The following is a 21,728-nucleotide window of genomic DNA, read 5'->3' as shown; positions in this document are numbered from 1 at the left end:
TCATGCTCTGTCTCTCTCTGTCTCAAAAATAAATAAACGTTAAAAAAAATTTTTTTTAAGACATTTCTTCTAATGTTCACTATCCAAAACTACGATGAGCTGCTGTGTGAGGTAGTGAGGTCACTGCCACTATGCAGCTGAGTGGCCCAGCCAGACGGAGTGGATGCTAAGACACTGAAGGTTCGAGACACTCGGTATCCATGCCTGGAGTTCATCATGTGGCTTATTCCCTTACCCACGATACCCATGATCTAATGAGGAGGGCAGCGTGGGGGACTGGTTAAAATCTCAGCACCGACCTGCCCAGGTTCGAGTCCCGGCTCTGCCACTTGCTCACCATGTGATCACAATGACTTTGAGCAAGTTAACTGACCACCACCCCCCCACCCCCGCCCGAACCACGGTTTCCCCATCTGCAAAAGAGGAGGATATGAGCTGCTGTGAAGGTTAAGTGAGTTCATAACGGCCTCACGGCACCCAGACGTGCAACACAGAGCTTGCGATCTATTCTGATTACTCTGCAATCTTTTGGGATCACTCTGAAGGTTCCCGGCTACTGAATCTGGGCACCTGAGCAGACAGGAGAATATCACTAGAAGGTGAGAAAGAGGAGGCAGGTGCTTAGGGATCACTGCAAACAGAGAGAACAGCACAGCAGGGAGCAGGAGGGAGAAGCCAGAGACCTTTCTCCTCTGGTGGAGATTTCCATCCCGGGGCCACCCTTAAGACGCAAGCCGCTGTCCCGTCTTTTGTGGTCGGTAAGAGTCCGAGGGACGGAGGCTGGAGTCTAGGGAGCAGCCTGCACTGAAGTTGGCATTGGCTTCTCGGGCTCCTCTCCCAGATCCAGGATCCGGATGGCGTTTTCCTTCTTGGAAAGCCAGAAGGCAGGGTAGACCGGCTCCGAAAACTTGCACTCAAACTTGTGAACCAGAGTCATGGCGTCAGACTCCACGCCGTAGAAGGACAGGATCCCTCCCGGAAAGTCGACGTAGATCCCCAGCCTCCGGAAAGGTCTGGCTTTGAGCGGGGTCTCCGAGTCACTGTGCCAGGCTGTGAACTCCTTCCCATTCCAGTGGAGGCTCCAGGAGAAGTCGTTCCCGGAGATGCAACCGTTGCGCTCATCCCCCTTCCGGTCGATGCCTCTGCAGGTGAGGCCAACATAGGTGCCCGCCCCGGAGGTCTCTACCTCAAAATAGTACCTGTGCAGGTACAGGCTCTGCTGCGACAGCACCTGCCGCCAGTGCACAAACCTGCTGGGGAGGTCCGGGTAGGGATGCTCCCAGGGCGTGGTGTTGGTGACCTTGCGATTGTCCTCCTGCAGCCGGAGATACCTGTGTGCCGTGTCCGGGTCAAACGAGATGTCACATGCATCTGAGGAGGTACAGAAGGGCAGGAACTGACGGTGGATTCGGACGGAACACTTCAAACCCAGCCAGCCTCCCAAGCAAGAGAAAACACCTCTCTCTGCCTCTCTGTTTACTGGGGCGACTGTCCAGCCCCCCCCACCCCAGGAAAGAGGTGGGCGAAAACCAAAACAGAAAGAACTCAAATCACTCCACTTCCTTCCTTTCTGAAGTTCAAATCGCCGGGCATTTGCTGTATTATTTGCTGAGCTGAATCAAGACACAAAATCCACGGATTCATTCACTGTCTCGCCCATTCATTCATTCATTCATTCATCCAACAAATATGTATCGAAGGCCAGACACTCTTCTCGGTGTGGGCCAGGGCTGGTGGAAATACGCACTCACCCACCCACACGCGATTCTTTCGTTATGTATGTATTTGTTTATTTATTTTTAGATGTGCATTTATTTATTTTGAGAGAGAGAGAGCGAGCAGGGGAGGGGCAGAGAGTGAGGGAGACAGAAGCCCAACCAGGCCCCGCGCTGTCAGCGCAGAGCCTGACGTGGGGTTCGAGCCCACGAACCGTGAGATCATGACCTGGGCCAAAATCAAGCGTCAGATGCTTAACCCACTGAGCCACCCAGGTGCCCCTTTTCATTTTTTTTTTTTTTAATTGACCAATATTTAGCCTGGTGATTGCTCAGACATTCCCTCAAAGACATCCTCTCGCCAACCCCGGAGAATAAAGATAATAATGGCACCTCCAGACACCCAGTTGCTCAAGTCACGCTCAAGTTATTTTTGAAATGTCTCTGCCCCCATCCTCACCCCCCACCTGGCTCCTCCCTCCTCTCCACCCGCCCCCACCCACAGGCAGCATCAAGCCCTGTAGATCCCACTTCTGTCCAGCCCGCTGCTTCACCCCCGATCTAGTCCAGAACGGGCTCTTTGCTGGCCCCTCGGCCGTGACCCCCTTCCGGCCCTTCTCCACAACAGAGCCACAGGGTATGTTTCAGGGTACAGGCTAAGGTAAATCATGTCACCCCAGCTTAAAGACCTTTGATGGGGCCCTCTGCCCACAGAATAAAGCAGTGACCCTCCTCACCCCCGCCTGCACAGCCACGCATGACTGGCCCTGGCCCGTGTCTCCAGCCGCACCTCCCGCCCTCTGCCCCTTGACTGCCACACTCCAGCCACCCTGACCTCAGAAGCACGCAACACCGAGCCCTTTAGCACAGACCATGTCCATCCGCGACATGATCATCGCCGACCCTGAGCCTAGGTCATTCCTACCGATCCTTTCAAATGGTAGCTAACGGTGCATGTCCTCAAAGAGGCCCTCTGTGACCATAATCTGGGGCAGATGACTCCCCATCACTTTCTCTCGGAGCACTCTGGCCGTTTAAACTTCATGGTGCTCAACAAAATGTATATAATCCATTTATTTGTGTGTTTGTTTCGTGCCTGTCTTCCTTCTAGTCTATAAACTCCACATGTCACATGGGACTCTATCTTGGGCTCCTATATTTTCCAAGTGAATTAGCATATTCAAGTCTATTTAAATTCCAGGGACGCCTGGGTGGTTCAGTCGGTTAAGCACCTGACTCCTGATTTCCACTCAGATCATGATCTCATGGTTTTGGGGGATGGAGCCCCACGTCGGGCTCTGCGCTGACAGCTTGGACCCTGCTTGGGATTCTCTCTCTCTCTCTCTCTCTCTCTCTCTCTCTCTCTCTCTCTCCCTTTTTCTGCCTCTCCCCCTGCTTGCACTAGCTCTGGTTCTCTATCTCTCTCTCAAAAATAAATAAATAAACTTTTTTTTTTTTTAAGGGAGTCATTTCGTAACTAACCAGGATCTTCAAAAGTGCCAAGGTCATGAAAGACAAAGAAAAACTAAGGGACTGGACCCAGACTGGGAGAGACTAAGGAGGCATGGAAACATTTGTGATCCTGGATCAGACTATGGGCCAGAAAAAGGACACTGGTTGGAGCACTTGGTGAAACACTTGAATAAATTCTGTAGATGAGCTTATAGCAAGCAGTGTGCCAATGTCCGCTTCCTGGTTTCGGTCAACGCGCTGTAATTATACAAAGCGTTAACGTTTGGAGAAGCTGGATGAAAGGTCGACAGGAATTCTTTGACCTATTTTTGCAACGTTTTTGTAAATTTGAAATTGCCTCAAATTGTGAAAAGTAAAAAAAATAACTTTTTCATTAAATTGTTTATATGTCCCATTTAGGGATACACCTGGGGTTGCGAGAACCTGAAACTTAATGAGAGATGGTGCTCTTGGGGCGCCTGGGGGGCTCCGTCGGCTAAGCGTCTGACTTCGGCTCAGGTCACGACCTCATGGTTCGTGGGTTTGAGCCCCGCGTCGGGCTCTGTGCCGACAGCTCGGAGCCCGGCGCCTGCTTCGGAAGCTGTGTCTCCCTCGCTCTCTGCCCCTCCCCCCCTTGTGTGCGTGCTCTCGCTCTCTCTCTTAAAAATAAACATTAAAAAATTCTTTAAAAATTTTTAGAAGAACAAAAGAGACAGATGGGGTCCGTGCTTCACCAGAGCATTACGCTGACGTCGACGAGCGGGGAAGAGGAAGCTGTTCACAACTTACACTGGAGGAACTGGTGCCGGGTGCTGGGCTCAGGTTTTGAGGTCCAGTACTTGCGCTGGACCACGGCAGACACTTGAGTTCTGATATCATATTCCTCTAGAAAAATCAGAGGGTTATGAATGCACACCTGTCCAGGTGGTCAGGAGAACCTAAGAAGCAGGACTTCCCAGCCACTCTTCCCCGGGCTCCCTGGGGGAAGGACTGGACTCCAGTCCTGTCAGAGAGAGCTCTGCCCAATAGGCCACATTTCTCTCATGGGTGAAGCATAATACGCTGGGGAAAGATCCCAGACTGGCTTGGATTCCACTTAAAAGTACAGGCATTCACAACCTCAGAAACGCAAGCCAACTGCACGATGTAACTAACTCGACGTCTCTGGGCCTCAATCGCAAAATAAAATCATCAAAGTAAGCGTCCATTAGCGATGTGGCCTGGCCAAAGGACGGCTTTGAAAATGAGACATTCCCCCTGATTTCCCCCGCTCTCCCCTGGCTGTCCCTCACCTTCCCCACCAACCACTCTGAGAAACACTCATACCACAGCCCACGGCCCGGACAGCTTCTCACCTTCCTTGCAGAAATCCTGGAGCTGGACCTTGTAGTTCTGTAGCAACTGGATTAAGTGAACAGTGGAGTCTGTGATGACCTTGCGGATGCCCGAGAGCTTATCCTTGAGTCCTATGTAAACACTCGGGAAGGCACCGTCCTCAGTGTTCTTAAACTTGCAGTACTCCTGCAGGTGAAGAAAACATGGCAGAACGTGCCTTGATCTCTGCATTTCTGACACTGCTCTCATTACACCACTGGCTGCATCTGTAAAATGGGTTGATGGTAAGGTGCCCTTCAGAGAGCAAGTCTATGTAACATATCTAGCTCAGGACCTCACAACACAGAAGGTGTTTCTTTTTTAAACCGGGGACGTGGGCTTTTAAAAATCAAGAGACACCGGGGCGCCTGGCTGGCTCTCTTGGTGGAGCATAAGACTCTTGGTCTCGGGGTTGTAGGTTTAGAGCCCTATGCGGGGTGTGGAGGTTACTTAAAAATAAACCCTTTAGGGGCACCTGGGTGGCTCAGTCGGTTAAGCGTCCGACTTCGGCTCAGGTCGTGATCTCGCGGTCTGGGAGTTCGAGCCCCGCGTCGGGCTCTGTGCTGACAGCTCAGAGCCTGGAGCCTGCTTCTGATTCTGTGTCTCCCTCTCTCTCTGACCCTCCCCCCATTCATGTTCTGTCTCTCTCTGTCTCAAAAATAAATAAACGTTAAAAAAAATTTTGTTTTAATAAAACCTTTAAAAAAAAGAATAGGGGCGCCTGGGGGGCTCAGTCAGTTAAGCATCTGACTTCAGCTCAGGTCGTGATCTCACAGTTCATGAGTTTGAGCCCCGCATCGGGCTCTGTGCTGACAGCCTGGAGCCTGCTTGGGATTCTGTCTCTCCCTCTCTCTGCCCCTCCCCTGCTTGTGCTCTCTCTCTCTCTCAAAATAAATAACTTAAAAAAAAAATTTTTTTTTTACAAGTTACACATTTTAACACTGTAGGTGGAGTTTAGCACCATACATGAGAAAAGTGGTATTTTAAATCAGTGGGGGCAAAAATGGGTTATTCAACACTTGCTGTCGTTTCAAACGGGTCACAATTTGGAGAAGAAGAAGTTGCCTTTCTACATAAATAACTTACACGCAAATATATTTCATGCATCTTAAAGTTTTTAAGTTAAAGTCCTACAAGGAGGAAAGAAAAAAGAAAAATTATGTCCTCTCTGGGGAAACTCGTGACGTGAGAAGCCAAACATTCATTCCTATTTTCTTTGTTTTGATATTGGAAAGCAAAGGAACTGACAAAGACATTCTGTTAGTATTTTTGTCTTTCTCTACCTGCTTTTCTTTCTCATTAAAGGGTTAACTATGGTTGTCTTTGGGTGGTGGGAGCCTGGGTGATTGTTTCCTTTCATATTTTCCAAGAGTTTTTTTTTTTCCACAACAAATATTTATATTTGTAACTAGAGGGGAATTTTTTTCAAAAGTGCAATCAGTGGGGCACCTGGGTGGCTCAGTCAGTTGAGCATCCGACTTCGGCTCAGGTTATGATCTCGCGGTCCGTGAGTTCAAGCCCCGCATCCGGCTCTGTGCGGATAGCTCAGAGCCTGGAACCTGCTTCGGATTCTGTCTCTCTCTCTGTCCCTCCCTTTCTTATGCTCTTTCTCTCTCTCTCTCTCAAAAATAAATAAACATTAAAAAATTTTAAAGAAAAATTATTTGGGGGCCCCTGGCTGGCTCTGTGGGTAGAGCATTTGACTCTTGATCTCGGGGTGGTGAGTTCGAGCCCCACATTGGCCATAGCATTTACTGAAGAAAAATAAATCAAAACAATTTTTTTCAGCTATTTTTAGGGATATTAGACTAGAAGGAGCCTCGAAAGTTATTGACTCTGAGCTGATTATCTGGTAAATGAGGAATTTGAGACCCAGAAAAGTTAACTGACTTGGTTATAAACGCCAGGCTATCTAGTGACAGATCTGGGAGGATGGAATTTACACCCAGCCCCTGCAAGATGACATGTCCTCAGGTCTGGGCCTAATGGCATGTGGCTTAGCGAATACTGCGTGGCCCCGTGATGAAAGTCTCGTCTCCTCTGCCTGCCCAGCTTTCCTCAATCAACCAGCACACGCAGCCCCTCTCTGAAAGGCAAGAGGTCCCCAGCCTCACCCCTGCCGGGCGTACTGATACCAGCTCACTCCTCTCTCATCTGAAATTCTCCACTGGTGGTGTTGGTGACTTCACGTTGAAGAACAAAGTTCTCTTGCAGTCAGATGCCTGCCTGGCCCCGTGAGCCTCGTTTCCATCACTATGTGCCCAGCAGCCCAGGCCCCTCCTTGTGAAAGCACCTAATTCCCCACATCAGTGGTGCTTTTTTATTTTTTTAATTTTTTTTAATGTTTATTTATTTCTGAGACAGAGAGAGAGAGAGAGAGACAGAGCATGAGCGGGGGAGGGGCAGAGAGCGAGGGAGACACAGAATCAGAGGCAGGCTTCAGGCTCCGAGCTGTCGGCACAGAGCCCGACGCGGGGCCTGAACCCACGAACCGTGAGATCATGACCTGAGCCCAAGTCGGTCGCTCAACCGACTGAGCCACCCAGGCGCCCCGGTGGTGCTTTCTCAAACCTCCCTGCCTGAGCACAGGCCGTTCTGTCTCTTTGGACATGACTTCTCTTCCATGACCCAGTTCCAGTCTCCCACTCTGGGGAGTCTTCCTTTCCGCTCCTGTATTCCTGTTCTCTGCTAACACCTACTTCTCTCCGGTCCCACGGCGCCCCGTGCACCCCATTTATCGAAGAGCGGTTCTAGGGGCTCCCGGCTGTCTCGGTCGGTCGAGCACCAGACCCTTGTTTTAGGCTCAGGTCACGATCTCGCGCTTCGGGAGCTCCAGCCCCGCGTCAGGCTCCGCGCCTCCGGCACGGAACCTGCTTGGGATTCTCTCTCTCCCCCTCTCTGCCCCTCCTGCTCTCTCTCCTCTCTCCCTCTCAAAATAAAGAAGTAAGTTTTAAAAAGAGCAGTTCTAGTCCCGCATTCCCCACATCTGGCACAGACCCAGCAGAGCGAGGGTGCTCCCTGGCACCAGGGATGGGTGCCTCGGGCCCCGCCCCCGCCCGCACCTCCAGGAAGAGGACGGTGTTACTGATGGAGGCAATGCTCTCCAGCTCCTGCCTCCTCCTCTCCATCTGTGCGCTCCTGTGCTCCAGATGCGTCCGGATGCCGCTGGCCTGGCTCAGTGCGGCTTGCTCCTTCTCCTCCAAGAAGAGCATCACGTCAGTCTGGGCCTTCCTCACGGCAGCAAGCAGCTCCCCAAACTGCTCCTCGGCCACCGCCTTCACCTCCGACACTGACACCTGGTGAGGGAGGGGGCGGTGAAGATGTTAGCAAGGCTTCGACTTTATCGAAGCTCCACACACAGACCCGTAAAGCCGAGCAACCCGCAACCTGGGGAGCAATTTTCTATAACAAAAGGCGGCCTTTGGGGCGCCTGGGTGGCTCAGTCGGTTAAGCGTCTGACTTTGGCTCAGGTCGTGATCTCGCGGTTGGTGAGTTCCAGCCCCGCGTCAGGCTCTGTGCTGACCGCTCAGAGCCTGGAGCCTGCTTCAGATTCTGTGTCTCTCTCTCTGCCCCTTCCCTGCTCGTGCTCTCTTTCTCTATCTCAAAAATGAATAAACATTTAAAAAAAAATTTTTTTTAAGCAGCCTTGGGGCCCCTGGGTGTCTCAGTCGGTTAAGTATCTGACTTCAGGTCAAGTCGTGATTTCGCGGTTCGTGGGTTCAAGCCCCGTGTCGGGCTCTGTGCTGACAGCTCAGGGCCTGGAGCCTGCTTCAGATTCTGTGTCTCCCTCTCTCTGCCCCTTCCCCGCTCGCATTCTGTCTCTCTCCCTCTCAAACATAAATAAACATTAAAATAATTTTGTTAATAAAAAATAAAAAAAATTAAAAAGGCAGCCTTTTATTCTCATATGAATCCTAGGTTCCTGGAAAAAAAAAAAAGATTTACTTTTCAGGGTGCAGGTACTTACGCACCATCATCTCCCTTACATTTGATGATCTCTGAGACCCGCCCCCACCCCCCCAAGCCCCCAGCTCTGACAGTCTGGGGTTACTGTTCAAGTTTCTGAAACTGATTTTCCTACCAGGGCAATGCATGCATACTTGAGAATTACATTTCTGGTGGTAAACTCCTAGGTTGGCTTCTTTGTACAAGTCAGTAGCATGAATTCGCTTTCTCAGGATTTCATTACGTCGGGTTAAACCGCCCACTGAGCCCGTCAGAACCAAGAGCACATCCATCTAAGCTTGTGGTGTCTCCTCCAAGCACAAAATGTTTAGGGGGTTAGGCACCTGAGCACAGCAGGATGAGCATACGTGTGTAGAACGGAATGTCACGTCCGAATAAAATACAGACCAAAGCCCCTGTGATGAACAGGAAGGGTTTGCACGACGGTATTTGTGTGTGTCTGCACGTGCCCTCTATCCTTCCAGAGGAGGAACAGCCTTTACAAAATGCCTTCAGTCAATATCGTGTTTCTAACCTCAATCCAAGTGTAAATCGTTCCTCGGCACCGGTGCTGACAGCCCCCTCCGATGCTGTCCCATTTCATCTCATTGCACAAACATGATCACCTTACTAAACTTCATCTAGGGGTCTTGGACACACTTTCCTTTGCTCCTATTCCCTTGACCTCACTCCACAGCCCAGAGCTCGTTCTCTGCCTGCCTCAGTCTCCCCCATTGTCCCCACCCACGCTGATCCCATCTGAGAGCAATCTGAGCAACCGCTCCAGGTGCTCGTTTCTGTTTCTCCTCCTGAGAGCGAGAGTAAGGATGCTCCCTGGGCATCCACGGGGAGCCAAAACGGTGCCTCAGCACTCAGTCCCCTGGCAGGGAAGATGGGGGGAGGGGAGGAGGAGAATAAGGGGGGACTGGTAAGGAAAGGACTCCAAAAGGATGACGCCCTTGGTCCAGGGCATGTGGAAGCCTTAGGTTTGGAGGGAGATGGGGAGAAATGATGACACCAGGTAACAGGACCTCTGCTTGGATAGAGACCCTGCTTGGCCAAGACTCAGGTACGCGGCCCACAGGAATGCCTAGTGGCGGCTGAATCTTTGATCTGATGGTGAAGGGAGGAAGGAGGAGGGGAAAGGAAGCAAGGGCCATCTTAAATTAACTAGGGGTGGGGAGCTGGGTAGAGCCTCTCTCTACATTGTCATTTTTATGCCAACTGCCCCATCATCTATTGGCTTCCTCCACAGTTGGAGCAGCTGAATGGAACTGGAAACAAATGAGCTGGTAATCGGGGCTAAGTAAGAAGGCAGATGGGAAGGTCTTCTCCAAACTCAAGCACAGACCGGAAAGAGCCCGTGGAGAACAGCAGCTGTCACGTACGTGCCTGACATTAAGTTTGTCATCCCTGAAGCGTCCATTTATTTTTATATGTTCATTTATTTATTTTTAAGGGAGAGAGAGTGAGCAGGGGAGGGACAGAGAGAGGGGGAGACAGAGAATCTCAAGCAGGCTCCACAGTGACAGCACAGAGCCCAGTGCAGGGCTCAAACTCATGAGCCGTGAGATCACGACCTGAGCCGAAATCAAGAGTTGGCAGCTTAACCGACTGAACCACCCGGGCGCCCCTGAAGCATCCATTTCAAAAGACATCCGCCTGGAATAAACATTGCCAGCTGTGTGGCATGGCTTCAAGCAAAACAACCAGATAAGGAATCAGGCCACCCTCACTCAGGAAGCTCCCCCTTTCAGAAATCCCTGGCAGAACCGAAATAACTGCCCCTTGAGTGACCTCACTTCTTCCCGAGCCCAAATTCCTGTTCTCATGCTTTAAATAAGCCAGTAAGGAGTGAACCGCCCAAGACACCCTAGACACCACCCTTGACCCCAATAAAGGCAGACCCCAGGTCTGCAGTTTCTCCCCTCCTCTCTCTCTGCCGGCCACCTCATGGTGTCACCATGTCACCTTCAGGCAGCAAACTGTGTCCTCCATGACCTCCGAGTACTAAATCTTGTTCTTCAAAATTCCCTGATCGGGGGTGCCTGGCTGGTTCAGTTGGTTAAGCATCTGACTCTTGATTTCGGCTCGGGTTATGATCCTGGGGTCATGGGATCGAGTCTCGCATCAGGCTTCACACTGAGCATGGAGCCTACTTGGGATTCTATCATTCTCTCTCTCTCTCTCTCCCTGCCCCTCTCCCCCATCCAAACTCTTTCTTTTTCTCTCTCTAATAATAATAGGAAGAAGACAGAGGAGGAGGAGGAGGAGGAGGAGGAGGAGGAGGAGGAGGAGGAGGAGAAGGAGAGGAAAAAGAAGAAGAAGAAGAAGAAGAAGAAGAAGAAGAAGAAGAAGAAGGAGAGGAAGAAGAAGAAGAAGAAAGAGGAGGAGAAGGAGAAAGAGGAGGAGAAGAAGAAGAAAGAAGAAGGAGGAGAAGAAGAAGGAGGAGAAGAAGAAGGAGGAAGAAGAGGGGAAGGAGAAGGAGAAGTAGTAGTAGAACCACCACAAGTTTCTCATAGAAGTCTAAAGACAGACTTCAGGGTCCCAATCCCCTCTCCTCCACCAAGGCCTTCCTGAGAAAGGGCGGTGGAGGAGAGGCCTCAATTGATGTTGGCAGACTGACTCTGCTGCTGTCCTATGTGACCTCTCATTCCTAAACTGTTTCATGGAGAAATACTTCTTCCTTGCATGTAAATGGAATGTGCAAAGCATATCACTTACTGCCCAAATGATGACAAATGAAGACTAAAGAGAGGAGGGGCCACAAACCTACCAAAATACCAAAGTTAACGGTTTAAAGAGGTTGAGGACGGTGCACAAGCCTGTACATGTCCCGAGTTTCTTAGGTCCAGGGAGAAATAATGCCAGGTCCTCCTGTTCCATCCATCTGGGGGCACCAGGAAAGTCTTGTCATCTGTCTGTGTGTTCATGTCCCTTGTACTTGGTGGCCATTGTGATAACTACCTCCCCAAGTTACCACACAATTATGAGAAGAGCTGAGTAGGGATCAAACTGTCTGAAAAATAAAGGGCTAGAGAAAAGGCAAGATGCTCCATGTGGTTCTCTAGATTATCCTGAGCCTGGAAATCAACAATTCTGAAGGTGTATAAGACTTTAAGGGAACAACTATCTTTCTTCTTTTCATAAGTTGATGTGGATGCGAAAGAGGTATTGATCGTTCACAGCTAGTTATTTGTAAACATTAAGAAGGAGAAAATTAAGTTGAAATGGATGGATGGATGGATGGATGGATGGATGGATGGATGGGAAGATGGATGGATGGATGGATGGATGGATGGATGGATGGATGGAAAGATGGATGGATAGATGGATGGATGGATGGATGGATGGATGCATGGATGCATGGATACAAGGATGGATGGATGGAAGGAAGGAAGGAAGGAAGGAAAGATGGATTGAATCATTCATAGTATGCAAAGATGCTGCTGCTGACTCACTACCATAGCTTAGGCGTTTGGGATTCTCTTCTGAGTGATGGTTATTGGCTTTCCACTACTGAGAAATATTTGTGGAACTGTTTGGCTCTACTTATACTTTATATGGAAAATGGCCATATATGAGACAGACTAAAACTAAGTCTCTGGGCACACCATTGGCCTTATCAAGTCACCATCCACTAATCAAGCAGTTCTCCACTCTTTTTTCTGGCTGCCAGGACACAGGACTGGTGACATTCACATGCAAAACACTCTTCCATGATGAAAGAAACCCAGACTCTGCCTGATTCCTGGAGTTCTACCCCCTCTGCTCCTACGCACACCCCTTTCTCCTGGTCAGAAAAGCATATGCGAATGTAAAAACAGGACTGTTGTTATTATAGGATTAGACTTGCTCTACTCTGTATTATTAAAAAGTCAATCACTTGCCAGTCTTGAACCTTAAACTAATTTCATAGCAAAAGCTGACAGCAAGGTGAGGCTATCCTGTGGCATAGCCAATCATATCCATACCTATAATCTCCATCTGCCGAGAAACGCCAAGGTGCCCATGGACAGGGAGGCTGGGCCTGTGACCCCATGTCCCACAACCCCAGATGGGCCAGCCTTACCAAAACGGATTTGTGGTTGGCTTGGAGCCTGGCGATGGCGTTTTCATTCAACCTGAGTTTCCGTTCCAGCTCTAACTGGGTGTCCCGAAGTTCAGCCTGAGGAGAAGGAAGAACAAGTTATGGAGTGCACCCAGAATGTCCCCCGGAGCGATGTACTATTCACTCTTGTCCCATGGAAAGGAGACTCTGACCTTGGGAGCTGCCTCAGAAGCCAGCCCGGAGGGCCCGAAATCCACAGGAAGGGTAAGCTGTGGGCCAGCACCTGCTGGGGCCGAACTCGGCACACATCCCCTAAAAAGGCGGTGAGCATGTCTGCTGTGCGGCAACTGGCCGTCACTTCAAGCATTTAGGTGGATCACCTCCTGTCGTCCCGAGCACACCCACAGCAGGTAAACACCATTACCTCCATCTCACAGATGATACCGTGAAGACACCTACTCAAGGTCACACAGTCTATCAGTGCAGTGGAGCCCAGCCCCCCTGCCCCCAGAATAACCGTACACGGAGTACGAGCTGGAGCCAAGGGTAGGGACCCCAGGTTTTCTACTTGGCAGTGGAAAATCTACTTAGTGCCTCTTGACTTCCACTGCCTCACCTGTGAAATGGGGATAACTGAGGCACCTCACTCATGGGGGTTTTGTGAGGATCGAATGACACAGCAGGCATGACTGTGAACTTGCCCTTGTAGCTGGCACGCTGCTCGTGCTCCACCAACATCAGTGAGGCTTTCGTGGTAGCCCCTTCTTGTCCTGGGTGGTGCCACCATGGCTGTGTCCCATCACGCGCTCATCGCGCCTGGAGGCAGGCAGAGCGAGCCCTCCTGCCCAAGCCAAGTGCCTGCCCAAGAACCTTGGGTTTGCCCACTCCGATCCCCACCACCTGCTTCACTGTTCCTTCCGGAGACTCCCCGAGCACTTTTCTGCCAAGAAGTGTGCCAACACATAAAGTCGAAACCTTTGCAACCTTCAAAGGCCCGACCACAAGGCCATGAATCAGCACAAAAAGAATAGTTTTAACTGCTTTCAACAGGTTCTGTCTGCGTTTGAAGCTGTGTGTCATTTGGCCCTAAGGGAACTCAGAGGGCATAAATGCTCTCTGCTTTTTCCTACAGAAACTTGGGGGCGGATTCCAGGCCCCCTTGTGAGGGTATAGGGAGGCAGGAAGGAGGCTTTGTCCCCCTCTGCAGGGGGCAGGTAACTCCTTTGCTTTGTTTTGTTTCCTTTTGCTCAGGACCTGGGATGCTGACTTGGAACTGAGGGAGCCTCACGACCTCCCCACCCCAGACCTATTTGGAGGCGGAGGGAGGGTCTGGCCTTTTGGGAGCAGTCATGGAATCCTGGTCTATCTAAATGGCTTACACAGGGGCACCTGGGTGGTTCAGTCGGTTAAGCGTCTGACTTCGGCTCAGGTCATGATCTCACGGTTCACGGGTTCGAGCCCCGCATCCGGCTCTGTGCTGACAGCTCAGAGCCTGGAGCCTGCTATAGATTCTCTCTCTCTCTCTGCCCCTCCCCTACTTGTGCTCTCTCTCTCTCTCTCAAAAACAAATAAACATTAAAAGAAGTAAATAAATAAAAGGCTTATACAGTGACCTGTCCCAGGGAAGGGGAGAAACGTGATGTGCTTGTTTAAAGGTGGTAGGAGACAGAGCGGAAACACAGCCTGGCAGCGGACGACACGGGCAGCCCCAGCCTGATGCGGAGCACAGGGACGCTCCCAGAGAGGAGCCGGGGAACGGGCCTTCTCCGTTGCCTGCAGACTGCCATAAAAGGAGAAAAGGACTCCTGACTACCTAGTGGAGACCTCTCTGAGTGAGTCACCCCAGGGGAAGGCACTGGGATTACCACAAAAGGTGGGGCCGCTTGGGGAGACCTGTATCTCCAGTTAATCTTGTTCCTAGAAAATGACAGGGTGCCCCAGGCTCTGGCTTTAGGGTTTCCCAAGATGTCATCTGTACACACTTCCGGGGGGGGCAGGGTGGACCCTGTACAAAAGCCAGACAGTGGCGCCAATGACTGAAGACAGTCCTAGACGGGACGGCACTGTCTACATCAGCAAGGTAATGACAAATGTACAAGAGGCACAGTATTTGGAGTGTTGAGACCCGCCATTGCTGGTTATGTGATCTCTCCATGTCAGTGCATTTTTTTTTATTTATTTTGTTTTTATTTTCTTTTTGAGAGAGAGAGAGAGACAGAGACGGAGCGCGAGCAGGGGAGGGGCAGAGAGAGAGGGAGACACAGAATCCGAAGCAGGCTCCAGGCTCCGAGCTGTTGGCACAGAGCCCGACGCAGGGCTTGAACTCACGGACCGTGAGATCATGACCTGAGCTGAAGTTGGATGTTTAACTGACTGAGCCACCCCGGCGTCCCCCCCCCATCAGATCATTTAGCTTCTCCTCTGGTTCAGGGCCACAGGAATAGGTTAACAGAATTGTTCTTGCGGAAGGTAGCACTCAGAGCTCAGGGGTCAGACTTCAGGTTAGAGGTGGAGGCAGGAATAGCGGAGGGAAGGCGAAGGGAGAAGAAAATTCCAGGTGGTGTCGGTTCCTTTGTATTTCCATCCACACAACGTTGGTTGGTCGTTCTGGAGAGTTTGCACTTGGTAGCACAAGAGTTCTACCTGGGCTGACTTCATTCCTCAGTAGATTGGTCAGAACCTACTACATGCCAGTCCAGCCAAACAGAACATCCTCCCTGAGATATACACCCTGGTAGAATGTCTAAGGAAAAACAAGTTACGTAATAATACTGAGTCCAAAACATTTCTCAGAACTTCCAGAAGAAATTATTTTCCTGAGTGGCCTCCAATCATCTGCCTTTTGGCTACCAGAGAATGGGCCGAGGACAATGCTGGTTCGTGTGGCTCACGGAAACTTGGCTCCTGCTCTACCTGGAGACTGTCCGTGGGCCACGTCCAGTCCTGAACTTTCTGGAACCAATGCTGAGGCTGAATGTAATGGCCTGTCACTAGTGGACACATGATCCAAGACAGGTCGTCCCCCTCTCTGAGAACCCTGCCCTGGCCTCACTCCTGGTGACAACTCCGTCCTTGGAACATGTAGCTGTTCTGCTGCCTCAGCCCTCTGGCACTCCAGGGAGCCGTGGAACATTCCTTGGCTTCCTCATTAGAGTCCAAGCTCCCCGAGGACAGACAGTGTGGTCTCACACTTAGCCCATAGGAAGCAGTCAATGATGGTTTGATAAAATTGAGGGAGAACAGGAAAGAAGCACGTGCACTTCCTGGGTCAGGAAGCGTTCACCAGGCATGCACACACGCATGAACGCACGCATGCACGCACGCACGCACCCGGTTTCGTTCTCGTGGCAGCATGCCCGCGATTCAGAGAAGGCACGGGAAATCAGCAGCCGGTGCGCAAGGCCAACTGCACTGAGAGGCCTCAGGAAGCCGGCCCGGGGCGGAGAGAAGTGTCGAGGGGGCCCGCATCAGGAAGAGCCGGGCTCTGGAAACCCAGCAGGACGGAACATATAGCAAAGAACACCCAACTCCCCGAATCCTGAGGTTTTGCCCCCACTGGCGTAGCCGGAGACCCGAGGAGCCTCAGCAGGGGCTCCCTTGGTTAACGGAGAAATCAGTGGCTCTGTCACTCTGATGCAGGATCTCAGCAGCTTTTGTGTCCTCGTGGCTGACCCTGCCGTTTGCACTTTCCTGAAACAATGTGCCTGCTTCAGTAATTAGCCCTCAGCACTACCCAAAGTGACCTTCGCTGCAAAGGACTCCATCAGGCCGGCGCTAGCTGAAGGGCATACCAAGCTTCTGGAACCTTAATGATGTCTAGTACAACTTTCAAAATAGTCCCGGTGGCGGTTACAGCCTCATCAAGCCACTGGGTCTTCTGGGCTGGTCTCTTGGGCTCCTTTCGAGAAAGCTTTTGGCCCCTAAGATTTGGTAGAGCCAACAAGAGTCTGGCTGCACTTAGGACGTAGGCTTGCTCTCTGAGCTGAAAACAAGGGCACAGGATGGAAAGGACAAGAGCTCTGTCGTGCAGACCGGCAAGGCGGAGGTTTTGAACTGGGGCCTTCACCACAAGTCTGGGGGGTGGGGCTGTCGCATTGTACCTGTAACCGTGACGGCTTTTCGGCACCAAAAAAATGACTCTAGAGCTCCTTTACCAAGTTTTTACTTCACCTTACACAGCTCTCCCCTAGGATGTCTGAATCCGGGGTTCCAAACACGCTTTACGCAACTGTTCCCTGCTCGGAACTACAATTACCCTCCCTGTGGTGCACCAGTTTTCATTGTTTAAGAGCCAGATTGCGGGGCACCTGGGTGGCTCAGTTGGTTAAGTGTCCAACTCTTGCTTTAGGCTCAGGTCATGATCTCACAGTTCATGAGTTTTAACCCCACACATGGTATGGAGGCTGCCTGGAATTCTCTCTCTCTCTCTCTGCCTCTCCTACTCTCAGTCTCTCTATCTATCTCTACCTCTCTCTAAATAAACTTAAAAAAATTTTTTTAAATATCCATATTGTATCCCTTGCCAGTACAGACACAGAATATTTCTGAAAGGAAACAGAAGAAAGTTGAGATAGTAGTGTTTAACTGAGGAAGGAAGCGAGGGGATCCAGGATGGGAGGGAGACCTTTTCCTGATATGGTCTATTGCAACCTTTGGTGGAGACTGGTTTTCAACATGTACACCCATCACTTTTTCCAGGTAAGTATAACAATATCCAGACATTTATACCCACAGAGAACAGCAGGACACTTTGTACTAATATCTCTACTATATGTGTGGCAGGATTTCGGTACCAAACAGAAAGTTACAATATTGTGATCTTGGTTAGGGTCCTTCACTCACGTTCCCCGAGTAGGGTGGCTTCCCAAAAGCTTCCATGCCTCATCCCATGACTCAGTTGCCTGTATGAGTTTGGGAAAACGTGGAGGCGATAAAAAGAAATGACACCCCATAGAGTGATCTGAGCATTGGAGGAGAAAATCTACAGAGTATTTAGCACACGGCAATGCTTACTGAAGCCCACTTGGCTCAACTATGTACAGCTTTTTCCTTTGACCTGTTGATAGAGAGCCTCTCCAGGATTACGAAAGAGCCTCATTCATCCTGGTCATGAGTGGCAGTGACCTGCTTTCCTGACTTGACATTCCCTAACCCTGGAAACACTGGAGGTACTTGACAAGTGCCTTCCTGAGCTGGAGATGGTGACTCATTGTCCCCTGGGCTACAGAGCTTTCCAGAACAATTCCCACTAACCCTGGAGAAAATCTGTGCCTGAGAAAGGACACGGAGGAGGGACCCTGGCAAGTAAAGCGTTCTTCCCAGAAAGCCCTTCCCTTTGCTGCCCAGGAACATTGGACTGAGGAGGAGTTGCGGTGGGTCTCCCGCCCTGTGTAGTGTAAACAGGGAGCTGTCAGCAGTATGAACATAAGGAATGTGGGAGAAAAGTCAACTGCACTTCCCTACTGAAGGAAAAAAAATTAAAAAGCGCTCATGGAGAGTCAAAGTATGAGAAACAAAGAATACACAGTAACTAAACCCATTCTCAAGAACTTCTCCAGGCTATCAGCTTTAGGGCAAAGAAAAGCCAGTTGTTCTAGAAACAGTCTCTCTATCTGATGGGAATAAAATTACAGGCTCTGTGCGTGGTGTCTCTCAGCCTCTCCTGGCGCCCCTATCTGATGAGGAACTTCCATTTTCCCTCAGTTAAGCCGTCCTTGACATCGGACCTGAAGGTAAGTGTCCAATTCTATGCTACCTTGGCATTTTTTTAAGCTCTCAGATCAGACTTCACACCGGGGGTCTCTAGAGGGGCACTTTCTACTGGTCTCCTGGGTGGGGTAAAGGGGAAAAGAGAAATTAGGCGAAAGGTTTGACTTTTTTTTTTTCTCTTGAACTTCTGCCAAGGTGTGCATTTCATTACTTGCCACACAGATCCAGCCAGAAGGAGACGTCACTGCCCAAAGCTCTCCAACGCCAGCACGCTGCACCCAAACGCAGATCCACTGCAGAAAGCTGAGAAATGGCAGCAAGCTAGCAAGCGTGGACACACACACGCACACGCACACACACACACACCCAGCATGGGGACGGCGGGAGGGAGACAGGACCAGAGTGACCTGTTCCAAGTGCCCAAGGGCAAGTGCAATAGGTATTTACGCTGGACCGACAGCCATAGTGAAGTCGGCAGCCCCAGGAGCTGCAATGCGGGGTGGGGGTGGGGGGGTCCAGCCTCTCCCCGGGACACCATCTCCCCACCTCCCTCTCCTGGATGGACCCCAGCACTCGCCTCCTTGTCCCTGCGGGCGGCATCCAAGGAGACCAAGGCGTGGCCCCTGTGCTCGTCCTGGCCGCACTCCTGGCAGACGCACTGCCCATCGGGGCGGCAGAAGGCGACCAGCGGGCTGCGGTGGGCAGGGCAGGTGCGCAGGTCCCGGTCCTTCACGGGCTCGGTCAGCTGGTGGCTGTGCAGTTTGCTGTTCTCCTGGTGAGGCCGTAGGTGCTCCTCACAGTAGTTCACCATGCAGGTCAGGCAGGACTTGACCGCCTTCACCCTGCAGGTGCCGAGACAGAAGTCACATAGGACCTCCTCCTCCTCCTCTTCCTCCCCAGCAGCGGCGCTATCTGGAGCCCCCTGCCCTTCAGAGCCGCCGTCCTGTGCCTCTGGCTCCCCCTGGGGGCTCCCCAGGGAGCCCGTGTCCTCTTCTTCGGCCGGGCTGGCCGACCCAGAGTCTGGGCTGACAGTGGCCAGAGGGTGAGCGCTGATCCCGGGCAGTGGCCCTGGAGCCATGAGGTCCAGCTCGGCCATCTGGAAGACTCTGGCGGCGAGGCTGTCCTTCCTCTGCCCCTCGGGCCGGGATCTGCACAGCCCGAGTCAGACGAGAAAACCACGCCTAACTGACTGCAGCTGTCACAGAGGTTGAACTGTTTCCGCCCTCCCGGAGGAAGCCCAGTTAATCATTACTCTGCCCGGGGCTTGGCCAGCAGCCAGGGCCGTGATGACGAGGCGAGGCGGCTAGGTTATTCGGGCTGCCCGTGGCCACTCAGAACATCTCCCCATGGGCTCCGGCCCCTCCTCGGGTCCAGCCCCAAAACTTCTATCCTTGCATGAATCATTGGAACCCCATGGGCTCAGCCGAAGACTACGTGTGTCTGCGGCTGCTCCGGAAAGAATTAGAGATTCCTGAGCTCTGCCGTAAAAAGCCTGCGTCGCTTTACGTGGCTTGACAGGTTAAATTTTTTGTTTGCATTTTGTTTTGTTTTGTTTTTTTAGTTTATTTATTTTGAGAGAGCGCATGGGCAAGCGGGCTAGGGGCAGGGAGGGAGAGAGAGAAACCCAAGCCGGTTCTGGGCTATCAGCGGAGAGCCCCATGTGGGGCTCGATCTCGTGACCCATGACACTGTGACCTGAGCTGAAGTCAAGAGTCAGATACCTGAGCCGCCCAGGCACCCCTGTTGGCATTTTTTAAAGGGATCTAAAATACATTTTTAGAAGTCCTTACAAGGATGTTAACGATATGGCAGCCCCTTCCCATCTCATAGAACCAGACATGAGGCATCTAGGAAAAGGAGGATATACGCCTCTGACCCTGACCTTGGCCACATCACCTTCTCGCAAAAGTGTGTTCAGAGGGGATCAGAGAGTCAGGGAAGAATGTGTCTCCTTCTACATAAAGCTCCATTCAGACAGCTCTCCCAGGCCATGCCTCCCACCCCATGGTTCCTAGAAAGAGGTATGTCCCAAGAAACAGCCCCTTTGCCCACTCAATAAAGTGTTGCTGGACACAGCGTGTGAGTTTCCCCACACTGCCATAACAGGGTACCACAGACTGGTTTGATATAAACAACAGAAATGAATTGTTTCATGGTTCTTTTGGCTAAAGTCGAAGATCAAGGTGTCAGCTGGGTTGGTCTCTTCTGAGGTCTCTCTCCTTGGCTTACAGATGGCCGTCTTCTCCCTACGTTTTCATATGGCCTTCCCTCTGGGTGGGTCTCTGTGTCCTAATCTCCTCTTCTTATAAGGACACCAGTCATATTGAATTAGGGCCCACCCTAGTGACAGACTCTTCATTACCACTTGATTTTTTTTTAAATGTGTTTATTTTTGAGAGAGAGAGAGAGCATGAGCATGTGTGAGCAGGGGAGAGGCAGAGACAGAGAGGGGGACGGAGGATCTGAAGCGGCCTCCACACTGACAGCAGAGAGCCCGATGCAGGGCTCGAACTCACAAACCAGGAAGTCATGACCTGAGCTGAAGTCAGACACTCAAGCAACTGAGCCACCCAGACACCGCTTCGTTACCACTTTAAAGACCCTGTCTCCAGATACAGTCATCATCTTATGAGGTACTGGGAGTCAGGAATGCAACATATAAATTTGGGAGAGAAAGACACAATTCAGCCCATAACCCATGGCCAGAGGATGAGCCAGGAAGCATCCAACTCCTTAAAAGAAAGGCGCTCCCAGGCATCGCCACTGGGTGGGGATACACATTATTCTTCGTATCTGCCACATGGGCAGCCATCCCAAACATTCGAGAAATCCAGAGGCTGCTCAGAGTTGGACAGAACGGAGACTGTAAAAATCCTTCTCAGCTGCAGCCCTGTTATATTTTCCACATGCATCGAATATTCACATCATGATTGCCTACAAGCAGCCCTTTCTAGCAATATAAAGTTTCCAAAGTGTCCCTGTCCTGAATACTGTCATCCACTGTTGAAGAGCCCCCCCCACCGCCCCCCAAGAAGAGGTTTCCCTGTATTTAACTGCATGGTTGGTTTTTAGACGCCCTCAGCCAGGAGGGAAAGGAACTGGCTTCTGCGGGTTCACACTGTTCTCAGAACTTTCTCCAGTATTAACGGACAAGGCTGCCTTCCTTCCTATCCTTTTTGTAGAAAGACAGTTCCACTGCAGCGGAACTGGTCCACCCACAAGCTTAGAGCCTTTGATCTTTCTCGGGAGGAGGAGGGAAAGTGGCTTGCCTGACCCGTTCCACAGCCTCCAGGGCTGATCAGAGGGCACTGAGACAGCCAGCCTGGTCCCCACCTAGCCTCTCCCCTGCCTCCCCTTCTTTCCTTTGCCTTCTCCTTCCCACCCTCTCTCCTTCCTTCCTTCCTTCCTTCCTTCCTTCCTTCCTTCCTTCCTTCCTTCCTTCCCTTTCTTTCTTTTGAAACAGAGACGGAGAGCACGAGCAG

The 21,728-nt window shown here is 51.2% G+C and overlaps 1 protein-coding gene across 1 annotated transcript; it reads right to left on the bottom strand.

Moving 5' to 3' along the window:
• Positions 1 to 397: 397 nt before the first annotated feature.
• On the bottom strand, positions 398 to 19,378 carry TRIM16 (tripartite motif containing 16). Its single transcript, XM_047089861.1, has 6 exons — positions 18,824 to 19,378; positions 12,559 to 12,654; positions 7,604 to 7,837; positions 4,523 to 4,688; positions 3,957 to 4,052; positions 398 to 1,371 (listed from the first exon to the last, which is right to left on the bottom strand). The coding sequence occupies exons 1-6, from the start codon at positions 19,340 to 19,342 to the stop codon at positions 788 to 790; spliced, it is 1,695 nt and encodes a 564-aa protein (XP_046945817.1). The 5' UTR covers positions 19,343 to 19,378; the 3' UTR covers positions 398 to 787.
• Between the last annotated feature and the right edge of the window lie 2,350 nt (positions 19,379 to 21,728).

This window comes from Lynx rufus, unplaced genomic scaffold (genome assembly GCF_022079265.1).
Source record: "Lynx rufus isolate CCGP_SWC_20201006 ecotype Redwood Valley unplaced genomic scaffold, mLynRuf1.p SCAF_28, whole genome shotgun sequence".
NCBI lineage: Eukaryota > Metazoa > Chordata > Mammalia > Carnivora > Felidae > Lynx > Lynx rufus.
The sequence above is the reverse complement of the archived record's forward strand: the minus strand, read 5'-3'. Positions and strand labels throughout refer to the sequence as shown.